At 39.3% G+C, this 19,577-nt stretch overlaps 1 protein-coding gene across 1 annotated transcript in view; it reads left to right on the plus strand.

Moving 5' to 3' along the window:
• The window catches only part of DOCK4 (dedicator of cytokinesis 4), a 931,895-nt gene that overhangs the window by 186,587 nt on the left and 725,731 nt on the right, over positions 1–19,577 (plus strand). The window contains exons 7-8 of the mRNA XM_058189675.1: positions 3,243–3,327; positions 3,770–3,921. Of these exons, the coding sequence (XP_058045658.1) occupies positions 3,243–3,327; positions 3,770–3,921 (237 nt within the window). The remainder of the gene's footprint in view (positions 1–3,242; positions 3,328–3,769; positions 3,922–19,577) is intronic.

Consider the following 19,577-nt stretch of genomic DNA (forward strand, 5'->3'; position numbering starts at 1 on the left):
GCAATCAGGAAACAATCAATATCAATATAAATCATAAGGATACAAGCAACAAAGTTACAGTCATACAATCATAAGTGGAAGGAGATGGGTGATGGGAACGATGAGAAGATTAATAGTAGTGCAGATTTAGTAAATAGTTTGACAGTACCGAGGGAATTATTTGTTTAGCAGAGTGATGGCGTTTGGGAAGAAACTGTTCTGGTGTCTAGTTGTTCTGGTGTTCAGTGCTCTGTAGCATTGTTTTGAGGGTAGGAGGTGAAACAATTTATGTCCAGGATGTGAGGGGTCTGTCAATATTTTCACAGTCCTCTTTTTGACTCGTGCAGTATACAGGTCCTCAGTGGAAGGCAGGTTGGTAGCAATTGTTTTTTCTGCAATTCTAATTATACTCTGAAGTCTGTGTCTATCTTGTTGGGTTGCAGAACCAAACCAGACAGTTATAGAGGTGCAGATGATAGACTCAATAATTCCTCCGTAGAACTGGATCAGAAGCTCCTTGGGCACTTTGAGCTTTCTGAGTTGGCGCAGAAAGAACATTCTTTGTTGTCCTTTTGTGATGACGTTTTTGATGTTAGGTGTCCATTTTAGATCTTGCGATATGCTAGAACCTAGAAATTTGAAGGCCTCTACTGTTGATACTGTTTTATCTAGTATTGTGAGAGATAGAAGTATGGAAGGGTTTCTCCTAAAGTCTACCACCATTTCTATGGTTTTGAGTGTGTTCCGTTCCAGATTGTTCCGACCGCACGACGAGGCTAATCGTTCAACCTCCCGTCTGTATGCGGATTCATCATTGTCTCGAATGAGACCGATCACTGTTTTGTCATCTGTGAACTTCAGTAGTTTAACAGATGGATCGTTAGAGATGCAGTCATTGATATACAGAAAGAAGAGAAGTAGGAAGAGCACACAGCCTTGTGGGGTCCCTGTGCTAATTGTACAGCTATCTGATGTGATTCTGCTTAGCTTCACCTGCTGCTTCCTGTTTGTTAGGAAGCTTCTGATCCACTTACAAGTGTGTTCAGGTACCTGTAGCTGGTTTAGCTTAGTTAGAAGAGTGTCTGGAATGATGGTATTGAATGCTGAGCTAAGTCTACAAAGAGGACCCTTGCGCAGGTCTTTGGAGATTCAAGATTTTGTAGGATGTAGTGCAGAGCCATATTAACAGCATCATCTGTTGATCTATTTGCTTGGTATGCAAATTGCAAGGGGTCTAACCCATAATGGTTTTCAAGTGGGATTCTGTGGCACTTCTGGCACACGTGCCATAGGTTCACCATCACGGACCTATAGTATGGGATTGCGCCAAGGGCAAATGTTCCTTAGATGTCCGTAGATGAAGAAGAACACTCTATTAGAGCTGCCTCAAAGATTTGCTATTTAATTTAAAAAAAGAAATATTGCTAGTGCTTCTATTGCTTTTGGCTGATATTGCATCTAAATTTGATTTGTTCTGCTGCACTGAGTGAGATGAATTTCTACTTTGATAGAATCAGAAAAGGTTACAAAGCAAGAAAAGTACCCACTGGCTTAAAGCATTCAAGAAATCTTTGCTGTTACCTGAATATTTGCTTGAAAACCTTGAGTAAATCAACCCACTGTTAGAATTTTTATGATAGACAGGTATTTTATTTATTTATTTATTTATTTATTTATTTATTTATTTATTTATTTTTGTCGCAACAATATACATAAGCATTTCTTTAATCATTAAACAAATATATTTCTTCATGTATTTATGCTTACTAAATGCATACCATATCAAAGTCCTTCACTTTGCTTATTACTGAATACATAATGCTGTTTAATGTTTTGGAAAGTGAAGAATTCATAGAACAATATTTTGTTGGATATATTTTGAATGCTGCCAAGCATAGCTCCTGCTGATCTTGCTGAGTTTGAAAGACTAACTAGAGCATCTATAGTATAGAGATGAAGGTTGTCAGAAAGAATAAAAACAGTGGGTTTCTTATAGTTGATAATATTTGGAAAAAGAGCTGCCTAGAAAACATTTTGGTCCTTCCATTTCCTTTTAACAGCTACATTCCAATAGTAAGGTGATGGATGTACGGCTCTTTTGGCTCCTTCTTCAAAAATGCCAAGTATATTAGGACTTTGTTTTATGTCTCTTTGATGTATGTTTCCTGACAGATAAATAGACAGACCTTAGAAAATGAACCATGTCATATGGATAAATTTCTATTTGAGAAGTATGCAATCCAGAAATATTATCACTGATGTCTAAGATCATTTTTTTTTAATTTTTGTAGTCTAGCCCACAGCTCTGGCATTATCTGATGATCTTGCACCCAATATTCTAAACTGTTTACCTATTTGAGACCAGCCAAGGAAAACTATCTAGGAAAAAAGGAAACAAAGCAGCTGTGTGCACATACATACAAACACACATACACACAATATTTGGAAACAACTGCATCTTCTTCCAGATCTCTCTGTCCCAAATGTGTGTTTGTACACAGCTGATTTGTTTCCCTTTTTCATATAGGTAAATATATGAAAGATGTAGATAGATGTATAGAAAATATATTTATATTTTCCATAGATGATAGATAGATAGATAGGTAGATAGATGGATGGATGGATGGATGGATGGATGGATGGATGGATGGATAAATAGACAGACAGACAGACAGACAGACAGAAGGACAGACAGACAGACAGATAGATAGATAGAAGAAAGAAAGATGATAGAAGATGGACGAAGATGCAGTTGTTCCCAAATGTTGCAAACTAGCTGTTTTTTTTAACTTTTGCACAGCCCTTATGAATATTGGAAACTGACAAGGTGAGGGCTTTAGCTTTATTTTAATTCTAACTTTTACACTGATTTCAGGATAAAAACATAGCCTTTCTATTTTGCTTTCCTAAGCTGTTCTTTTCTTGGACTGTGTTGTCAAAAATGTGAGTTATTTGCTATTAATCCCTTACTGGTGTTTTAGTACATAATTTTTAAAGTTAGATAATAGGTAGAGAGTGAATAAAGAATAAAACCATGCAATAGAAATGACAGAATTGTGTTCTATTAATACTGCTTTTTATTATCTGTAATTTGCAGTATTCATAGATCATACATTGCATATTTTTCCTGTTAAGTGTACAGGGATAATAGTAACAAGAATGACATGACAGATTGTTTCAGATTTAAACTCTGTATGTTTTCTATAGATTTTGACTAAGGATTTTAAACTGTTCTTCTAATTAGACTTTGTACACATTTGCAGACAGCTAGGGTTAGATTTGGTTCCAAGAAAAGAATATGCAATGGTGGATCCAGAGGAAATCAGTATTACAGAATTATACCGATTGGTAAGCAAATAACTCACTTTATTTATGGGTGAATGCTGCTGTGTTGCACGGGCTTTCTCTCTCTCTCCCCTCCATCCTCCCCCCTCCCTCTCTCTCTCCCTCCCTTCCCCCTCTCTCTCCAAGATTGTCATGCAGAAGGAAAATCATTAAATCTATCCTGAGGTTTCTAGGAAAGAGTGCTAAAAATGTAATGAATACAGTATGTGAAAAAGTGATCTTTGTGTTTATCTGAAATAATGATTGGCTAATGAATCTAGAAACAAGATGTTGTCTAGTATTGTTTCACAAGAAACAGATGAACAACTTCAAATGTTTGATTTAAACAATCACAAGTGGTTGACAAAAATAAAGTGATAAGCAAAAAAAAATGCCTTTCTGTATGTTTATATTTTATGAATTAAAATTAAGCATAAACTGGTTTGATCTTTGTGTGGCACTCTAGATGGAGCATCGTCATCGCAAAAAAGACACACCAATCCCAGCAAGCAGCCACCATCTCTTTGTGCAGATGAAGAGTTTGATGGGTTCCAATCTAGGAGAAGAACTAGAAGTTATCTTCTCACTTTTTGATAGTAAAGAGAATCGACCAATCAGGTAGCACCTCCTTTTTAATAAAAAATGAAGAAATATACAGCTTCATCAGTTCTGGCATTTACCTGGATAACAAAATCATTTTGACTTTTTAACACTGAATCTTGAAGTCCATAAATATAGTCCCACATGTATTTCAGGTTGTTGTCATTGCTATTGAATACTTTTAATTTGGCTCTAAGTCACTGGACATGTGGGTTCAATTGATATGTGGATACAGAAAATTCTTAGTCACTATATTGGAGATCACAAAAGTGTTAGCTAATGGATCTAATAAACTAATAGAGTTAACAAAGATAGGGATGCTCACATAGCGCGTTAAGCCATTATATATTTTGCTTGGTTATTTATTTAGAATGAGCACAATATTGTGACTTATAATAGCAATGTTTTGTGCCCTGGGATTCTAATAATGATGCATTATTATTTTATCTTAAACAATGATTAAAATTAACAATGGCTTAGTGTGATGTATGATTTCAACTGTATCGTGGATAGAGAAACTTAATATAATTGTAAATTTCTTTTTAGCACACACTATAGTTTCTGTGGAACATATTTTTGCTATAAATAAAACGGTTATATACCATATAACCCTGATGGCGAACCTATGGCATGCATGCCACAGGTGGCATGTGGAGCCATACCTGTGGGCACGCAAGTGTTGTCCTAGCTCAGCTCCAGTGCACATGCACGTGTTTGCCAGCTGATTTTCAGGTCTTCCGGGCGCACCGGAAGTCGGGAAATGGTTCGTTTCTGGCCTCTGGAGAGTCTTCGCAGGTGTGGGAGGCCATTTTCCCCCTCCCCAGGCTCCAAGAAACCTTCTGGAGCCTGGGGAGTTCGAAAACCGGGCCTACTGGGCCCATTGGTAACCTTTTTGCTGTCGCATGCCAAAAGCGGGGGGAGCACAGGAGGGAGTCACGCACGCATGTGCATGGGGGGGTGGGGGGCATTGAATTATGGGTGTGGGCACATCCGCGCATGACCCCCCCACCCTCCTGGCATGCGACGGCAGAAAGGTAGCCATCACTGCCATATAATCTGATTAAATATTGCCAGTGATATTACCGACAATAATACACATTTTTCTTCCTACATTCACACGATTGTTTCCATTTTGACTCATGTCTTTTTGATTATTTTCTAAAAACTGTCATATTTAAAAAAAATAATGAATGGTAAGGAAATAAAGTAGAGAAGCAATTTTGAGTAGTCAAACATTGTAGTTTTTACACCCTAAATTCTGGAATAATAGCAACCACAAGGATGAAAGTGGTTAATAATAAGGCATAAATGAAAGGCTATTGCAATGTTATATACATTTGGGTATGTGAAATTCCCCAAAACAGGTTAAGTGAATTTATATTAAGAACCAATGAATCTGGGTCCTAGAAAACATATTGTAGGATGCAATCACACAAAATATAGATTTGGCTAGTCTTTCCTTGCCAATCTCCTTTCTTTTTGGCTACTATGACTCAGCCAGTTCTACGGAGAATTATTGAGTCTGTCATCTGCACCTCTATAACTGTCTGGTTTGGTTCTGCAACCCAACAAGACAGACACAGACTTCAGAGGATAATTAGAATTGCAGAAAAAACAATATCTACCAACCTGCCTTCCATTGAGGACCTGTATACTGCACAAGTCAAAAAGAGGGCTGTGAAAATATTGATAGATCCCTCACATCCTGGACATAAACTGTTTTACCTCCTACCCTCAAAACGACGCTATAGAGCACTGCAACCAGAACAACTAGACACAAGAACAGTTTTTTCCTGAATGCCATCACTCTGCTAAACAAATAATTCCCTCAACACTGTCAAACTATTTACTAAATCTGCACTACTATTAATCTTCTCATTGTTCCCATTGCCCATCTCCTTCCACTTATGACTGTAACTTTGTTGCTTGTATCCTTACGATTTATACTGATATTGATTATTTTCTGATTGCTTAATTGTAGCCTATGACTATCATTAAGTGTTGGAAGTGTTGTACCTTGATGAAGGTATTTTTTCTTTTATGTACACTGAGAGCATATGCACCAAGACAAATTCCTTGTATGTCCAATCACACTTGGCCAATAAAAAATTATATTCTATTCTATTCTATTCTTCCATCCTTCCCAGGTCGGCAAAATGAGGACCCAGATTTTTGGGGGCAATATGCTGACTTTGTAGCCCACTTAGAGAGGGCAATAAAGCACTGTGAAGTGGTATATAAGTCTAAGTGCTATTGCTATACCTTCACTTTTACAGTTGGGGGGACAGCAATTAGATCAGGCACAGGCATACCAACAGCTGCCAGTGGATGATGCCACTGCAGAGGCTCAAACTATTGTAACCCACCGGGGAGCCTTTAAATGCCACAGACTGCAATTTGGCATGAGTGTGGCACCGGGGCTATTCCAAAGCCTCATGGAATGTGTTCTGAAAGGCATTCCAGGAGTAATACTGTATTTTGACGATGTTTTAATATCCGCTAACATCAATAAGGAACTACCTGACCACCTAACTTTAGTCCTTAAGGGTTTCCAAGAGGTTGATTAAAGGTTAAGAAGGAGAAATCAAAGATAGCAGTACCCCGCGTCGAGTTTTTGGGTTATGACAAGGTCAGAGCCACAGAAGATGCTCCCACCCCCAGAAACCAAACAGAGCTCCAGCATTCCTGGGACTGCTAAATTTTTACAGTGTGTTTCTGCTGTAGAAGATGATGGTGGCTGAGCCATTACACTGGCTTCTGGATAAAAACGCTAACTGGACCTGGAGCTGAAGGGAGGAAGCCGCATTCACGGCTGTTAAATTTTTTTTATCATTCGACAGTGTGTTGATCTTAGTTTATTCCGAGATGCTTCTGGTCACTCTCACCTGTCATGCCTTTCTCTTTGGGGTCAGGGCTGTCCTCAACCACCGAATGTCCAATGGGATCAAGGCACCAATCACCTTCTATTCAAGGACACTTTTGGGGGCCGAATGGAACTACAGCCAGCTGGACAAAGAGGCACTGGCTGCAGTTGCAGGGGTAAAGTTTCATGAATATAGAATACAATAGAATAGAATTTTTTATTGGCCAAGTGTGATTGGACACACAAGGAATTTGTCTTGGTACATATGTTCACTGTACATAAAAGAAAAGATACCTTCATCAAGCTACAACACTTACAACACTTAATGCTAGTAATAGGGTACAAATTTAACACTTAATGATACAACACTTAATAGGCTACAAATAAGCAATCAGGAAACAATATCAATATAAATCATAAGGATACAAGCAACAAAGTTACAGTCATAAGTGGAAGGAGATGGGCGATGGGAACGATAAGTAGATTAATAGTAGTGCAGATTTAGTAAATAATTTGACATTGTTGAGGGAATTATTTGTTTAGCAGAGTGATGGCATTCAGGAAAAAACTGTTCTTGTGTCTAGTTGTTCTGCTGTGCAGTGCTCTATAGCGTCGTTTTGAGGGTAGGAGGTGAAACAGTTTATGTCCAGGATGTGAGGGATCTATCAATATTTTCACAGCCCTCTTTTTGACTTGTGCAGTTGATCTCTTTGCTCGGTATGCAAATTGCAAGGGGTCTAACAGAGGATCTGTAATGGTTTTCAAGTGGGGCACTACTAACGTTTCAAAGGTTTTCATGATTACAGATGTTAGAGCAACTGGTCTGTAGTCATTCAGTTCCTTGATGGTGGGCTCCTTTGGCACTGGGATGATAGTAGAGTGTTTGAAGCAAGAAGGAACATAGCACATCTCTAGCCATTTATTGAATATATGGGTGAAGACGGTGGCCAATGTTCAGCAAGAAGGAATTATTTTGTCTGGGGCTGGAGCTTTTCCTGGCTTTTGCCTGAAATAGGTCTTGCACTTCCTTTTCTGTGATCAGTAGGGGTTGTGAACCCAATGGGATGGAGTCTGTTGTAGGAGGCTTGGCTGTTGTTGGTGTATGGAAGACAATTTAAACTAGTGACTGACCATAATCTGCTCCTGGGTCTGCTTGCTGGAGACCACCCCACACTGAACATTTTGTCACCACGCATGACACATTGGATGATCTTTCTGGCAGCCTACAGCTACCACCTAATTCACCGACCTGGAAAGTCCATAGGCCATGCTGATGCCCTCAGCTGATGCCTGCTGCCATCGATAGTGGAAGACCCAGCCCCTGTCGCATCTGTCCTCCTCATTGAGGAGTTGCCCTCCGGCCCCCTTATAGTGATAAAATTGCAAGATATTCTGCCAAGGATAAAATCTTGGTGCAAGTACTCAGCTGGGTGGGGAGGGGGTGGCCAAAGGGGCCAATTGGCATGGACTTACAGCCGTTTTACATTCGACAACACGAGCGTTCTGCACAAAAGGGTTGTCTTGTGGGGGGATCAGGTGAAAGTGCCACCTAAAGTAAGGAAACCAATATTAGAGGCACTAGCTAGAAACTACATATGGTGGCCAAACCTGGATAGGGACATAGCTGAGTGGATAGCCACCTGTAACCAGTGCCAGGAATTCGGACCAGCACCCTCGTCACACGGATGGGAGACAGCAAGAGCACCCTGGTCGAGGGTGCACATAGATTTCAGAGAGCCCTTCCATGGTTAAACCTTTATGGTCCTAGTGGATGCTTATTCAAAATGCCTGGAAATAATACTCATGTCCTTCACAAAAACTGAGGCAGTCATTAAAGTATTAAGAAGGCTATTCTCAACATACCGCCTTCCAGACCTCCTAGTATTTGACAATGGGCCTCAGTTAATGGCCACTCAATTCGAGCTCTTTCTAGCTGAAGAGGGAATCTGCCATGCCCTGGTCACACCATTTCACCCCATCAGTAATGGGCAGGCAGAAAGTATGGTGCGATCAACCAAGTAGGCGTTATTATGAATGGGCCCAGGGCACTGGAAAACGCGGATTGATAGATTCTTATTAATCTAATATGTAACCCCTAGCGCCACCACAAACTGAAGCCCTTCTGAATGGGTCACAGGCTTAGAACAGAGCTAGATCGCCTACACCCAAACTACACAACAGAAGCACCCACCGACTTGACCAGCAAGCTCCGGTCATTTAACATAGGGGATATGATATATGCCCATAACTACACTGGGGGTGGTCTCTGGGTCCCTGCCAGGGTAATAGCTATTACAGTTCTCCCCTCATATAAAGTGGAGTTAGAGGACAGTTGACTATGGTGAAGACATATCGCCCAGCTCCGAGGTCGCTTAGGTACATCATTACACCGGCAATCAGAACTCGCAAAAAATAATAAAAATAACGCCCCATCAGAAAAAATTAAAAGTCCCAAAATCCCACCAACAGCAGACATAAACCCGAATGACCAATGGCTGAACACACCTGGAGAACCAGGAGTCCAGTGAAGAGTCATCAAGAAACTGGTTCTAGAAGAGTCAGCCACGCCCAGGGCTGAATTCCAGAAGGCCCCATTGGCTAACCAAGGAGCAGCAACAGACCCGACTGACCGGGCCACTATTCAAATTGAACTGCGCAGGTCAGAGCAAGTTCACCAACGCCCCACCTATCTGTGTGACTATGTCAGCTAAACCTGTTTTTTTTCCTTTTTTCCTTCAAAAAGAAAAAAAACAGTCCTATCAGTCTGACCTCAATACCGGGGAAGATTCTGGAAAAGATAATCAAGCAACGAATCACCGAACACCTAGAAGCAAACAAAGTAATAACCAAAAGCCAACATGGGTTTGTCAAAAACAGATCATGCCAGACTAATCTTATCGCATTCTTTGACAAAATGACAAAATTAGTAGACCAGAGGAATGCTGTTGATATAATTTACTTGGACTTCAGTAAAGCATTTGATAAAGTAGACCATAACCTACTACTAGATAAAGTAGAAAAATGTGGGTTAGACAGCACCACCACCAGATGGATTCGTAACTGGCTGACCAACCGCACTCAACGTGTAGTCCTCAACGGAACTACATCCACATGGAGGAAGTATGCAGTGGAGTACCCCAAGGCTCTGTTTTAGGCCCAGTACTCTTCAACATCTTCATCAATGACTTGGACGAGGGATAGATGGGGAACTCATCAAATTTGCAGATGACACCAAGCTGGCAGGAATAGCCAACACTCCAGAAGATAGGCTCAAGTTACAGAAAGATCTTGACAGACTTGAACATTGGGCGCTATCTAACAAAATGAAATTCAACAGTGAAAAAGTAAGGTTCTACATTTAGGCCAAAAACAAAATGCACCAGTACCGTATATGTGGTACCTTGCTCAATAGTAGTACCTGTGAGAGGGATCTTGGAGTCCTAGTGGATAACCATCTAGATATGAGCCAGCAGTGTGCAGCAGCTGTTAAAAAGCCAACACAATTCTGGGCTGCATAAACAGAGGATAGAATCAAGATCACGTGAAGTGCTAGTACCACTTTATAATGCCTTGGTAAGGCCACACTTGGAATATTGCATCCAGTTTTGGTCGCCACGATGTAAAAAAGATGTTGAGACTCTAGAAAGAGTGCAGAGAAGAGCAACAAAGATGATTAGGGACTGGAGGATAAAACATATGAAGAACGGTTGCAGGAACTGGGTATGTCTAGTTTAACAAAAGAAGGACCAGGGAGACATGATAACAGTGTTCCAATATCTCAGGGGCTGCCACAGAGAAGTGGGAGTCGGGCTGTTCTCCAGAGCACCTGAGGGTAGAACAAGAAGCAATGGGTGGAAACTGATCAAGGAAAGAAGCAACTTAGAACTAAGGAGAAATTTCCTGACAGTTAGAACAATTAATAAGTGGAACAACTTGCCTTCAGAAGTTGTGAATGGGTCACAGGCTTAGAACAGAGCTAGATCGCCTACACCCAAACTACACAACAGAAGCACCCACCGACTTGACCAGCAAGCTCCGGTCATTTAACATAGGGGATATGATATATGCCCATAACTACACTGGGGGTGGTCTCTGGGTCCCTGCCAGGGTAATAGCTATTACAGTTCTCCCCTCATATAAAGTGGAGTTAGAGGACAGTTGACTATGGTGAAGACATATCGCCCAGCTCCGAGGTTGCTTAGGTACATCATTACACCGGCAATCAGAACTCGCAAAAAATAATAAAAATAACGCCCCATCAGAAAAAATTAAAAGTCCCAAAATCCCACCAACAGCAGACATAAACCCGAATGACCAATGGCTGAACACACCTGGAGAACCAGGAGTCCAGTGAAGAGTCATCAAGAAACTGGTTCTAGAAGAGTCAGCCACGCCCAGGGCTGAATTCCAGAAGGCCCCATTGGCTAACCAAGGAGCAGCAACAGACCCGACTGACCGGGCCACTATTCAAATTGAACTGCGCAGGTCAGAGCAAGTTCACCAACGCCCCACCTATCTGTGTGACTATGTCAGCTAAACCTGTTTTTTTTCCTTTTTTCCTTCAAAAAAGGAAAAAAAACAGATCCAGGAAACTACAGACCTATCAGTCTGACCTCAATACCGGGGAAGATTCTGGAAAAGATAATCAAGCAACGAATCACCGAACACCTAGAAGCAAACAAAGTAATAACCAAAAGCCAACATGGGTTTGTCAAAAACAGATCATGCCAGACTAATCTTATCGCATTCTTTGACAAAATGACAAAATTAGTAGACCAGAGGAATGCTGTTGATATAATTTACTTGGACTTCAGTAAAGCATTTGATAAAGTAGACCATAACCTACTACTGGATAAAGTAGAAAAATGTGGGTTAGACAGCACCACCACCAGATGGATTCAGAACTGGCTGACCAACCGCACTCAACGTGTAGTCCTCAACGGAACTACATCCACATGGAGGAAGTATGCAGTGGAGTACCCCAAGGCTCTGTTTTAGGCCCAGTACTCTTCAACATCTTCATCAATGACTTGGACGAGGGATAGATGGGGAACTCATCAAATTTGCAGATGACACCAAGCTGGCAGGAATAGCCAACACTCCAGAAGATAGGCTCAAGTTACAGAAAGATCTTGACAGACTTGAACATTGGGCGCTATCTAACAAAATGAAATTCAACAGTGAAAAAGTAAGGTTCTACATTTAGGCCAAAAACAAAATGCACCAGTACCGTATATGTGGTACCTTGCTCAATAGTAGTACCTGTGAGAGGGATCTTGGAGTCCTAGTGGATAACCATCTAGATATGAGCCAGCAGTGTGCAGCAGCTGTTAAAAAAGCCAACACAATTCTGGGCTGCATAAACAGAGGATAGAATCAAGATCACGTGAAGTGCTAGTACCACTTTATAATGCCTTGGTAAGGCCACACTTGGAATATTGCATCCAGTTTTGGTCGCCACGATGTAAAAAAGATGTTGAGACTCTAGAAAGAGTGCAGAGAAGAGCAACAAAGATGATTAGGGGACTGGAGGATAAAACATATGAAGAACGGTTGCAGGAACTGGGTATGTCTAGTTTAACAAAAAGAAGGACCAGGGGAGACATGATAGCAGTGTTCCAATATCTCAGGGGCTGCCACAGAGAAGTGGGAGTCGGGCTGTTCTCCAGAGCACCTGAGGGTAGAACAAGAAGCAATGGGTGGAAACTGATCAAGGAAAGAAGCAACTTAGAACTAAGGAGAAATTTCCTGACAGTTAGAACAATTAATAAGTGGAACAACTTGCCTTCAGAAGTTGTGAATGCTCCAACACTGGAAATTTTTAAGAAAATGTTGGATAACCATCTGACTGAGATGGTGTAGGGTTTCCTGCCTGGGCAGGGGGTTGGACTAGAAGGCCTCCAAGGTCCCTTCCAACTCTGATGTTATGTTATGTTATATGTTAAACCGACTCCTGATTGGTCAATGACCTGTCTAGGTGGGGAGGGGTGTTGAATACTCAATGAAAGAGTGAAGCTGAAGAATATAGGCTTCAATCAGGTCTGCCGTCTAGGCGGGAAAAATAGTTTATTCCGATTGCTAAGCCATCTGTCAGCTCCCTATAAAAGGACAAGCTGCCAGACAGAAAGTAGCTGGCTTATTGCCTGTTGTAATAAAGAGTTGAAGAAGATCTGCCTCTGTCTCTTCAATCCTCCACTATTCAACACAAACAGTCCTTGTGAATTAAGTATTTTTTATTATCAGTGGGCTTGTGGGCAGATATTATGATTTTGGAGATACTTGGGTTTTTATGCTTTCTCAGAATAAGAATGGAAAAATACTAACACTCTGAAGTATAAGTATATAGATGTTGCTTTTCGTGTAATCCCAATATATAAAAATAAACTGTTGTCTTAACCTGGAGACTTTTGCTTTGCTTTAATAACCATTAGTGAAACTATACTGAGCCAGTTAAACCACAGATTGCTGAGTGGCTCAACTGTAGTTTTTTCAGATAAGACCAATTCTTTAATCAAAGCAATATTGATCTTTTAAAATACAAACTTAAACACATTTCCCTTATCTGTAAATCTTCAGAATTCCCACAGGAAAAAGTCAGAATAACATCACCATGGTCAAGAACTAAGGTCACAAATTGTGGCATGGTTTGGTGTTAGAATTATATCCATAATCCACTTCTTTATATTCAGTACAGGTAGTCCTCAGTTACGAATACAATAGAGCCTGCCCATTCCATTCGTAACCCGAGGATTAGTGGGAGTGAATTTTGTACCTTGAATGGGATCACTCCCTCCTCTCACCCATGCATTTGCTAATTGAATGTGAGGCTCGTTAAGTGCACATGAGGTATTTCAGGATAGAGAAGGCCAATGGGGGTCTAGTGCTGGAACTGTCCACCTGCCTAAGACCCCCCAAGGCCTCCCTGACTCACTGAAATGCCTCATACTCTCCACAATTGTGTTCCCACTCACCCAACCTGCCACGCTGGGTCACTTACCTTGTGAAGATCTAGCAAGCAGTTGCCTGTCAGCTGTGTGCACTCCTCTGACACTCTGTTCGGCCCTCCAGAGGCCTCGCCTGGCATGATGCCGGCTGAAATGAAGCTTCTGAGGGCCTTTGCAGGTCTCCCCAGCCCGTTGCAGGCCAAAATGTAGCTTAAAATTTGTCCAGTTAAAAGATAAAAGAATAGAAATTATTGTTAAAAGAAAATTAATATATTATTTTATATAGCAAGGAGGTTTACTGTAAAAAAATGAATTTGCCTTCTACAAGAGTAAAGTGTCAAGGTTCCAGAAATACCTCTTCTGCGTAAAAGAAACTCAGAGGCATTTTTTCTTTTTCTCAGAGTCCTTTACTAGCATGAGGAGACTGGCACACGATGAGTGCAATTCCCAAAACTGAAGTTCCGGATTCGTTTCCCCAGTTATACAAACCCCCATAGTCCCACCCCCCTGACCCCTCTGATGATCACACGGTCCCACGTTCTTCCAGTTCATTCGAGTAACTTCTTGCCACTCTTCCTGCAGACGTGAACACCAACCGACCTTGACCCTTTGAAGAATGTTACCATACCCCTCAACCCCCCCCTCCTCCCCTCAGGATAAAAATGTGGCAGCGTCTGGAAACCTAAAGTTTAATATGGTTTCCAGGCCTGACATAAAGCTTGCCTCGCTAACCTTCTCAACATTTTTGAGTCAACATTTGTAAGGACAAATGACTCAGTAAATATTGTATATCATTGTATCTATGGATTTTATAATATCTTTGGCAAGCAATTCCAATATGAGAAAAGATTAAAAATTTGGCTTAGAATAAAAGTAGTTGGGAATGATCGAAATAAAACCATGCATGATAAGGAAAAGAAATTTGTGTTATTCTCACATCATTAAAAATAGTATTCAAGAGTTAGGATACAGTTTGAGGAGACTTCCGGTATAGCTCCGCTCGTTGAGAAGCAGCTTTGATTAGGCTGCTAACTCCCTAGTCTGTAGAGCTGTCAGGACATCATAAATCTGGTCCAACAGCTTGGAAATCTCTTCCCTCGGGCAAAGAGGGAGAGATGAGCATTCAGGCTGAAGTTGAGACACCCAAATATAGCCACAGAAAAACCTTCTGAGGCTTGCGGGGAGCTCTCCTTCCATAGCCTGATAAGCTCCTGGCTGGGGGAGGGTATCTGCCTTTCATGGCAGACAAAACGTAGTGTCCAATTTCCATGGCAGGAATTGATTTATGATGGATTGTAACGTGGACGGAGCAGAAACTGGAGTTCTAGCACTTGTTTTTAAGAAGACTGCAAGCCCCTGAGGATATATTTGCTGCGAAGATAGGAGAGAAGAAAGCAAATGGCGGTTTTGTGGAATGTGTGTACTGGAAACGAAAGTTAAAGAAATGCTTACTAACAGCTAGTGTCGAATTAGAAGATATATAGGAAGATACTGATTAAATGGAAGAAACGAGAATTTTATGATTTATATTTTTTCTTCTTCTTTGGGATTATAGTGATTTAGAAGAAAAGTTTTTTGAATTTTTCTTTTTTAATTTTTTTTTTGGTCCGTTATTAGGTTATATTTTTAAAAAATGGCTTTTAAGCATTAGTACCAAAAGTCATTAAAAACTTTGAAATTTCTTCAGTTCAGATTCAAAAATTAAAAGAAGAAATCAAAAAGGAATTAAGAAATTCTTTACAGGAGTTTTGGAGAGTCATTTTAAGAAATAGATCAAAAATTTGATGAAATAGAGAAAGAGATGTTGGATTTTAAGGAAGTGGTGGAAGAGCAGAAGAGGGAAATGAAAATGGTAAAGGATGCAATTGCGCAAATATTAAGCTCTTGTATTCAGATGGAAGATGATCTTGCAGAAATTAATAAAGCTAATTTAGAATTGCAAAGGAAAATAGAAGAAATTCAAAAGAATCAAAACAATTGGAACTTAGATAATAAGATGGAAGATATACAGGCAAAGGTAGATAGGGCAGATGAAGAAATATTACAATATAGATTAATGGAATATGCTATAAGGGTGAGGGGTATTAAGCAAAATAGGAAGGAAAATTTAAAAGAGATTTTTACGCAAGCCTTTGCTCAGATAAAGGGTGTGGAGCCAGAAGATTTTGAGATTAATATTGAAAGAATTTATCGTGTTAATTCTTGGTGGGCAAGACAAAATAGAGTACCGAGGGATGTGGTTATTTATTTTACAACTAAAAAGGTTAGGTATGAAATTTTGCAAGCCTTTTATAAAAATAAATTTCAAATATTGGGACAAGATATAAAAATGATGAAGGAAATTCCTCCTAAAATGTTAAGAAAGAGAAGAGAATTTGCTTTTTTGGTGGATGAGTTTAAGAAACATCAGATATATTTTAGATGGGAAGTTCCAATGGGTTTGTCAGTGAATTTTAGAGGCAGAAAGTATTTTCTTAATTCAGTTATGAAAGCGAGACATTTTTATATTAATGTTTTAAAGAGTGGGAATCCTTTGTTGTTAGATGCTAAGTTAATTGGTTTGGAAATGATGGAAAATAGAATGGGAGGGGGGAGGAATTTTTAAGATGTGAATATGATGATTATGGTTAATTTTTGGAATTGATTTGTTTAGGATATAAATTATAGGATTTTTGTTATTTGCTATTTGTATGGTATAAATCTATGGGATGATATTATTTAATTGTGAAGGATGGAAAGTGAAATTTATGAATTTAGATAATGTGGATGTAATGATTTTAATTGTTTACTGTTATATTGTGGATGTAGTTTAAATGATTATTTGTTTTAATTGACACGTTTATAGATAGTAAAAGTTATGAAGTTAAGCTGGAAATATTATATTTGAGAGATTTTATTCGAAATGATATATATTTTTTTTTATTGAAAGAGTTTTAAAAAACAAAAACATTTTCCCCCTTTTTCCCCCCTCCCTCCCAAACCCCCCCCCCCCGGCTTCCCGGGTCAATCACAAGGTATTGTTATACATAAACCAAACATAGAATAAAATTTTCCCTTCCAATCCAAATAACCACATCCAAAGCTTTTCATCTCCCAACCCCCTCCCCATTACATAAAATAACTTTCTAATTATTCAAAGGCAATCTGATATTTCTTAATCTGATATCTGTTTTGTAGATAACCTATCCATTTTTCCATTCAATTAAATATCTTTCCTCGTATTGTCTTTAAAAACGCTGAGATTTTAGCCATCTCAGCCAAATTAATGACTTTCAGTATCCATTCTTCTATTGTAGGTACCTCTTCTTTCTTCCAGTATTGTCCAATCAACAGTCTTGCTGCTGTTATTAAATTCAAAATCAATTTAGTCTCAATCCCTGTACAATCCGTTATAATTCCCAAAAGGAAAAATTGTGGCAGGAACTTTATCTTCTTCTTCAGTACATTTTGAATAATCCACCAAATTCTTATCCAAAAGACCTTAATTTTCTTGCAAGTCCACCAAATATGAAAATATGTAGCGTCATCACAATCACACCTCCAACATTTCGCTTGGATATTAGGATACATACATGATAATTTTTTGGGATCTAAGTGCCATCTATAAAACATCTTATAAAAATTTTCCTTAAATTCTGTGCTTGTGTAAACTTAACATTTCTAACCCAAATTTTCTCCCATGTTTCCAACATTATTGGTTCCTGAATATTCTGTGCCCATTTTATCATACAATCCTTTACCAAATCCTTTTCCGAATCTATTTCAAGCAACACATTATACAATCTCTTTATATGCTCCTGGGTCTGATTTCTAATTTGCTTTATTAAATTTTCCTCCCTTTGCATTATACCAATTTTTTGATCTTCTTTCCATCTAGCACTTATTTGCCCATATTGAAACCAAGTATAATTCCTCCCTTCTTCATTTAATACCTGTAATGATTTTAATTGCAATCTACCTCCTTCAGCATACAAAAGTTCTTTATAAGTAATCATTTCCTGTTTCTGTTCTATATTTATATTCTCTATTGCATGTCTAGGGCTTCTTGAGCTGAATTCAAGCCATTAACATTCCATGACAAGATTCTATTTGCCATTACTGGCCTCCTGAAGCTTTGAAGCAGACAACGGAAGCTCCTCCTCCGGTATCTTCCGTCTAGCTCCTCCCACAGCTTCCATACTGGGATCCTGGCTTTTACTTTGAGACTGTTGCTCTTCTTTACGCTTAAGGGCTCCTCTTGTCACCCTTTGCTTTTGTGGTTCCTCTAATACTGGCAGCAATGAAGGCTCTTGGATCACCACGCCTTCTTGAATCTCTTGAAGTTTTTCTATCACTTCTATTTCGACTTTCAAAACTGTAGAAAGAAAATCCTTTGCCTTTAAAACAGTGTCAATTCTATATCTCCTTCCTTGATAGAATACTGTCAGTCCAACTGGCACCTCCCATCTGAATTGAATCTGATGTTTTTTAAGTTCTTGTGTAAAAAAAGCAAATTCCTTCCTATCTCTTAACATCTTTGAAGGAATCTCTTTCAACACCTTCAGCTCCTGTTCTCCAATTTTTAAAGTTGTCTGATATGAAACTTGCAAAATCTGATTTCTCATAGTCCTTTTCACAAAATAAACCACAATGTCCCGAGGAAGCTTTCTCTGTCTTGCAATCCAGGAATTAACTCTATATATTTTATCAATTTGGTAAGCTACCTCTTGGGGTTCCATTTCAATAAATTCAGCCAATGCTTCTGATATAATTTTTCTTAAGTCTTCTCCTCGCTCTTCTTGCATACCACGAATTCTAAGAGCTCCTTCCATAAGTTTATATTGTAATATCACAACCTGATCTTCATTTTGATCCACTTTTTTCTGAACACCTTTCATTTTGTCTTCTAAATGCTTATTTGACTGAGAGATCTGTTGCATTTCCACTTCCAATCCCTCAATTTTTTTACTCAGTCCTTGAACTGCCATGAGAATATCTTCTCTTATTTTTGCATTAAAATTCTCCATCATCTCTTTTTGCCTATCTTCAGAAAGTTTTAATTGTTCTTTCAATATTTCCTCAAGACTTGGTTCAGATCCCCTTCTTCCAGAAGGCTTTAAAGGTTTAGCTGCCATTCTGTCTTCAAAAGAATCAGGAATTCAAACTTAATAACTTTCCTTCCCTCTTTTCAGTATAAAAAAACTCCATTTGTAACAATCCACAAATAACGCTACTTCATCGTACTAAAAAAATTTTACTTTCACTTTCAGACGCCATTTTAAAAGTCAATTAATCAAAGACAAAGAAAGGTTTCAAGTTTCAAAAAGGGAGTTGGTACTTGCCGTGCTGATTCTACATCAAAGATCGAACGCTTGTGAAATTCCCGTCTGCTTAGAAAATCAATCAATTTAATAAGTCCTTTTGAGCAGAAGCGACATTCCCACTCCTTTTTCCTGATAAAAACAGGAGCGTGTTGAAGTTGGAGGGAGTGGAATTCGATGGGGTCATAAATCCAGGAAAATTCGCTCTTGAGAGCAAACCCCCTGTCAGACCTGCCACTCTTCCACAACTCTGATAACCTCTTTCGCCCAGAGGGTATGCTAAGCTCAGTGAACAGTGATTTTTTTTTCTGTTTCACTGACTTTTACAATCTTCTAACACGGAGTGCTCTGTTAGAGCACCCAGCAGGAGGGTGACGTCACTGGAGCCTCGAAATGATATTTTATTGGGAGTAGTATTGGATGATTGGATATTAAATGTTATGACAATTGAAGAAATATATAAGTGATAAAAATTTGAATTTGAGAAGCTGGATTGTAATTTAAGAAATGGACTTATGAAATTTGAAGGAATATACAAGTGGGTGAAAAAAATTTGAATTTTAGAAG

Source organism: Ahaetulla prasina, chromosome 7 (genome assembly GCF_028640845.1).
Source record: "Ahaetulla prasina isolate Xishuangbanna chromosome 7, ASM2864084v1, whole genome shotgun sequence".
In the NCBI taxonomy this organism is placed as follows: domain Eukaryota; kingdom Metazoa; phylum Chordata; class Lepidosauria; order Squamata; family Colubridae; genus Ahaetulla; species Ahaetulla prasina.